We start from the raw sequence: 5,446 nt of genomic DNA, 5'->3' as shown, positions 1-5,446 counted from the left end.
AATTAACACGCCCCCCCCCCCAGCTCCAAATCCTTACTACATGCCTGAGGAACAATCACTTCCTCTTGTCGAACCTCCATTTCTTCATCTGTAAAATGGGGATGGTGAAAATATCTACCTCCTGGGATTGCTGGCAAGGCACAGGGCCTGACACATACCTGCAGTATTTACTGCATTCCAGGCACTGTTCTAGGCCCTTCTCAAGCCAATGTAGGAATTGCTCTTACACAACAGCCCTGTGTAGCAGGTGCTATTACAGATGGAGAAACAGAGGCACAGAAAAGTTCCTTGAAGCACCCCAACTAGTAAGCAGTGGGGTCAGCAAGTTTTTCTGCAAAGGTCAGATAATAAGTACTTTAGGCCTCAGGAGAAAGAAAACCTCTGTTGCAACTACTCAACTCTGCTAATGCAATATGAAAGCAGCGATATGTCAATGAATGGGTGTGGCTATGTTCCAATAAAACTTTATTTACAAAATCAAGCAGTGAGCCAGATTTGGCCAATAGGCTGTAGTTTGTTGAACCCTGCTCTACATTGTGCTGTACTCTAAACAAATGGCAGATGTGTTTATGATAATTATCAAACTATTACTTTCCTGACCCTAGTCCAGTGCCTGGAACAATTAGATTCTTAATAAGTAGTTTTTGAGTTTGAATGGGATGGGATTGCTATGGTAACTTGAACAAGCATTTTAGATCCAAGCTTCCCATTTCTCATTTTGTAAACTGAATGAGTAATGCCAGTTCTGACAGTCCCCTGCCATGTGACTTTTACAAAGACTTCTCTTAGGAGGCAGGTGGGATTTAGTCCTTGCTGGGTCAAAGCTTCAGTCCTGTTCTCCTCTAATCTCCAAGGACTGATGGTGGGAGATGTGGCCTTGGCCACCTCCCTGTAGGGAGAGAGGCTCAGGTTGCCCCCAGGGCCTCTATTAATGATGCATTCACAGCTTGTGCCTGTAAATATGCAGCCAAACACTGGCCCCAGTCAATCATTGACATAACATTCACACCTCAATTGTCACTGTGTCCTCTGTCTCAGGGCCAAGTGCCAGCGGAGGCACCATGCCCCGCGAGGGCAGTACCTGAGCTGCAGGCACTCAGAAATAAACTATTTGCCAAATTCATAGCTACCTCAGTCCCATGGGGTCCAGGGGGTAAACGGAGCTCCTACATCCCAGAGAAGATGGCCTATATCAAGTTCCCTCAGGCCAGCTTACATAAGGATTCGTTCACCTCATTCATTCATCCTAGGATGATTTCCTGAGCACCTAGTGTGTGCCAGGCATTACAGGAGCTCCTGGGAACTCACACCGAGCAAGTTAACAAAAAATCATCAAAATAATTTCAGAAAGTGATACTCAGTGAAGAAAATAGAACAGGTCACAAGACAGAGAATAGCTGGGTAGGGGTGGGGTGGGGTCAGAGAAGAGACACTGAGCGTTCAGTCAGCAGAGGGAGCTGCCCCTGCAGAGCTCAGGAAAGGTCGGCGGGCCCAGGCAGGGGCACTGGCGGAACAAGGCAAGATCAGAGCGGTGCTTCTGATGACCTGAAATTTAACTCATTTGGAGGGTTTTGTTCATCTTTTTTGATATTTTCAGAATTTTTAAACCAATCCCTTTCTTTGCAATTACACCGTAATTTTGCCAGCAAATGCCTTTAAGAGAAAGAGTTTGTTTCCATATTTGCCTGCTTTTTTCCTAAAGATGGCTGTGAACACTGTGGAAATGGAAACTCAGCTTCAGGCTGAAATCTCAGAGGAGGGGTGACGGCAGTGGGTGGGGGGAGTGCCATGGTCTGAGGGTGGCATGAAGCCTTCCCTTCCTCTCCATCTCTTGAAGCCACCATGTAATCCTCATGTGAACTTCTATAGGTGTGACTCACTGGGGTTTTTAAATGGCCTTATCTGAATGAGTGTCTCTTAAAGCCGAACATGGCATCTGCTGTGACCAGAAATTCTACTCCTGGGCATGTACCCAACAGAAGTGCCTACACTGTGCCCCAGAGACACGCACGAGAGTACATTCATAGTGGCCCCACACTGTAAACAACCGGTGCCCGTCAGCAGAGAATGGGTAGACGGACAGTGCACTTGATAGCATAATAGGCACTCAATACGTATTTGTCAAATGAAGGAACGAGTGAAGGAATGAATAAATGAGTGAATGAATAAAGGTCTGTGGATATAGCTCAAAGATACTTACAACAAATATGGCTTTATCTTGTAAATTCATTTAAAATGTTGTATTTTGTTCTATAGCAGACCTGGATATAAAATGATACTTTACTTGTCATCATGTATATAGCCTCATGTACATTTGGGCTCACCATTATGTCTTCCCGGATATGGTACATGTGTCCTAAGTTTAGAAGCTAAGGCTTTTGTGTGCTTGGCACCTCCCATAAGGTAGCTGAGAAATGGAAGTCGGGATCCTATGACCTTGGAGGACATTTGGGTCTCAGCTGAGAAACTGGAGGCACAGAGGTATAATGGGATATTCCCAAGGTTACAGAGCTAGCTGGTATTTTTATTTATATTTTCTTTATATTTTTGAAAAATAAATCCATCTTCCTGCATAAGAAAGAAGTCTGGAAATGCTTCCTCCTAGCTTTGATCCCCAGGTTTGCTAGTTGGGTGGCTATTGGCAAGTTGAACCTTGATTTGCTCATCTGAAAAATGGGGACAGTAAGAGTATCTGTCCCATAGGGTTGCTGTGAAAGTTTAATACATGCAAAACACTCAGCACAGTGTCTGGCCCTTGGTAAGTGCCCCATAACATTTAGCTGCTGTTGTTGATGTCCATGCCTTGGAGCTGGGGGAGAGGGGAAATGGAGGAACTGACCTTGGCCTCCAAGGGGTGGGAGCCAAAGACAAGATGCTTCTACTCATTAAATTTGGGTACAACTTGCTCCAGTTCAAGAGGAAACTTCTATGGGATCCATTTGACTGTATCTCTCTCCAGGAGTGGTTGAATCTACTGCCTTGATCGTTTGGTTGAGAAGACAAATTAGCCAGAAAGCATTTTTGTTCAACAAGAGTCATCAGGTGGTAGAGTTTGTGAAGTCCAGGCCCTTGGTCATCATTGGCTTCTTCCAGGTACTGAGGTCAAGAGGGGGGAGGGGGCTTTTTGACTGATAGCAAGTGCTGGGTTTGAGACTCTGCCACTTGGGTTGTTCCATGCCCAATTTTCCCCATCCAATGAACTGGTTTTCTGGGGGAGCTCCAAAGCTTAAATGAAGAAAGAAAAGATGGAAGTTGGAGTGGTAAGAGAAGCTGGCCAGAGAGATGGACAGGAATGAAAGAAAGGAGAGGAGACTGACATATTCATTCAATTGGTTTTAATAGTGTAACTCATCTTTTGTGGGGTCCATTGAGAACATCGTTGAATAAGGGAATGTCTTATTTTCTCATTTGAGAGCCATTGCTTTCTATGCTTCTGACAGCCACCAGCCATGCTTGGGCCAGGCTAGTCTCTCTCCCTAAAGTCTCCCCAAACATCCCCATATACTAAAACCTTATAAAAGTGTTTATAAATGCATTATAAACACTCACCCATTTGCAAATATGCCAACCCTCACCGCAGGTGCAGCAGGGGAGATGTTTGGGGAAGGACAAACAGCTTGGATATGATAGTAAAATGTCTCACGATAGATTTTTATTAATTTTATTTTTTGTATTTATAGATAAATTGCAAATTATTTTTGCTTTTAGAGAATGAGTTCCTCGTGAGTCTTAGCTCACTCACTGTAAGTTGATGACTCCTCCCTGTCTCAGTAGAAGTCAGGACTTTGTCGTCCTGTTCACAAATGTGGGGTGTCTGTGCCTGTTCTTGTCATCCTCTTCTTTGACAGCGTTTTTGGGCCTGATTTCCTTTCAAGCTGAAGAATGAAGGCTGAGACTGGAGTCATATCTTGATACCAGGTTCACATTTGCTACCACATGTGTTCTAGTCAATTGCCTCTTCTGAAAGCAATTAAGGAACAAATGTTAAAAAGTCTCAATCCTCAGGTTAAAAGAACCTTTAATAATTGGAAAAGGTCAAGTTTATCAATTCTCTCCACTGATCTCTGAGGTGCCTACGGTGGCTTTAGTCATAGCCAGAGAAGCCTTCTGGATATGAAATATTCATGAAAGGGGTTTTCAGTGACCCAACAAAACCCCAGAACTTAGAAAAGTGAGGAGACTGACTGACCACCGTTTCTATCCTGCCCTTAGATAAGCCCTACATCTCTGCTTCCTACCAAAGCCTCACCAAGCGTTCTTCCTCACACAGGACTTAGAGGAAGAAGTAGCAGAATTGTTCTATGACGTGATCAAAGACTTCCCGGAGCTCACGTTTGGGGTGATAGCGGTTGGAAACTCCATTGGGCGTTTCCATGTCACTCTTGACAGCGTCCTGGTGTTTAAAAAGGTAGGACCTTGATCCTATTGCTAGTGAGGGTGTCTCTAGTTTAAAGTAGGGGAAAGTTTATGTGTTGGGGATACAAATTCTGGTTCTGCCACTTTTGAGCTAAGTGGCGTTGGACTAGTTGACTTCTGTGAAATCGGAGTCTCCTGGTGTTTCTCTGGCCTTTCTAGCCATTCTCCAGTATAAACTCCTCCTCCTTCCTTTAACTGGCGCACCCCATTCATCAAGGCTCAGTCCCATGCCCTTTTTTCTTCCGGTCCATGCTTCACCTTTCACCATCAGCAATTAACATCTATACACCCACGACTTATAAACACCCATCTCCAGCCAGACTTCTCTCATCTCCAGACCTTCATGTGCATCACCAAATGTCATGGCATGGCTAACCCCAAAGTCACAATGTCCTCTGCAAGTCCTCTTTCAGTGCTTTCTTTCTCTCAGTCAGTAAATGGTGCCACCATCTCTCCCATCCAGTTAAGAAGCCAGAAAACCCAGGCACCATTCTAACACCTCCCTCTTCTTTGCCCCTCATAACCAACCTATCACTCCAATCCTATTGATTTTCTATCCAAAATGTCCCTTGAATCTGTTTATCTCTTTCTGTCTCTACTGCTACCATCCCAGGTCAAGTGACCATCACCTGCCACAGCCTATTGCAACAGACACCCAACGGATCTACTCTTGTCCTCTAAAGAGCACTCTTAACAAAATTCACATGTGATGGTCACTCCCTTCCTCCCCTCTGAAAGTCCTTTAATGGCTTCACATTAATAGGATAAAGACTCAAACCCTTAGAAAGATCCACAGGGCCTTTCATGAGTCTGTGCCCATTGAGTACCTTCCTCCTCTCCCTCTCTGGGATCTAGACCTGAGCCATCCAATGTGGCAGCCACTAGCCATGTGTTACTATTTAAACTTAATTAAAATTAATTAAATTAAAATTTTAGTTTCTCAATCACACTAGCCACATTTCAAGTGCCCCATAGCCACATGTCACTGGTGGCTATGGTATTGGACAGCATAGATTTACAGAGCATTTCC

General features: G+C 44.4%; 1 protein-coding gene across 1 annotated transcript in view; it reads left to right on the top strand.

Annotated features, from left to right (window-relative positions):
• The window catches only part of PDILT (protein disulfide isomerase-like, testis expressed), a gene marked incomplete at its 5' end in the record, with an annotated part of 12,669 nt that overhangs the window by 4,034 nt on the left and 3,189 nt on the right, over nucleotides 1–5,446 (top strand). Inside the window, 2 exons of the mRNA XM_008563853.1 lie at nucleotides 2,960–3,093; nucleotides 4,271–4,408. Of these exons, the coding sequence (XP_008562075.1) occupies nucleotides 2,960–3,093; nucleotides 4,271–4,408 (272 nt within the window). The remainder of the gene's footprint in view (nucleotides 1–2,959; nucleotides 3,094–4,270; nucleotides 4,409–5,446) is intronic.

The sequence above is a fragment of the Galeopterus variegatus genome, unplaced genomic scaffold (genome assembly GCF_000696425.1).
Source record: "Galeopterus variegatus unplaced genomic scaffold, G_variegatus-3.0.2 Scaffold15226, whole genome shotgun sequence".
Lineage (NCBI taxonomy): Eukaryota > Metazoa > Chordata > Mammalia > Dermoptera > Cynocephalidae > Galeopterus > Galeopterus variegatus.
Note: the sequence above shows the minus strand (reverse complement) of the source record. Positions and strands in the feature narration are given on the sequence as shown.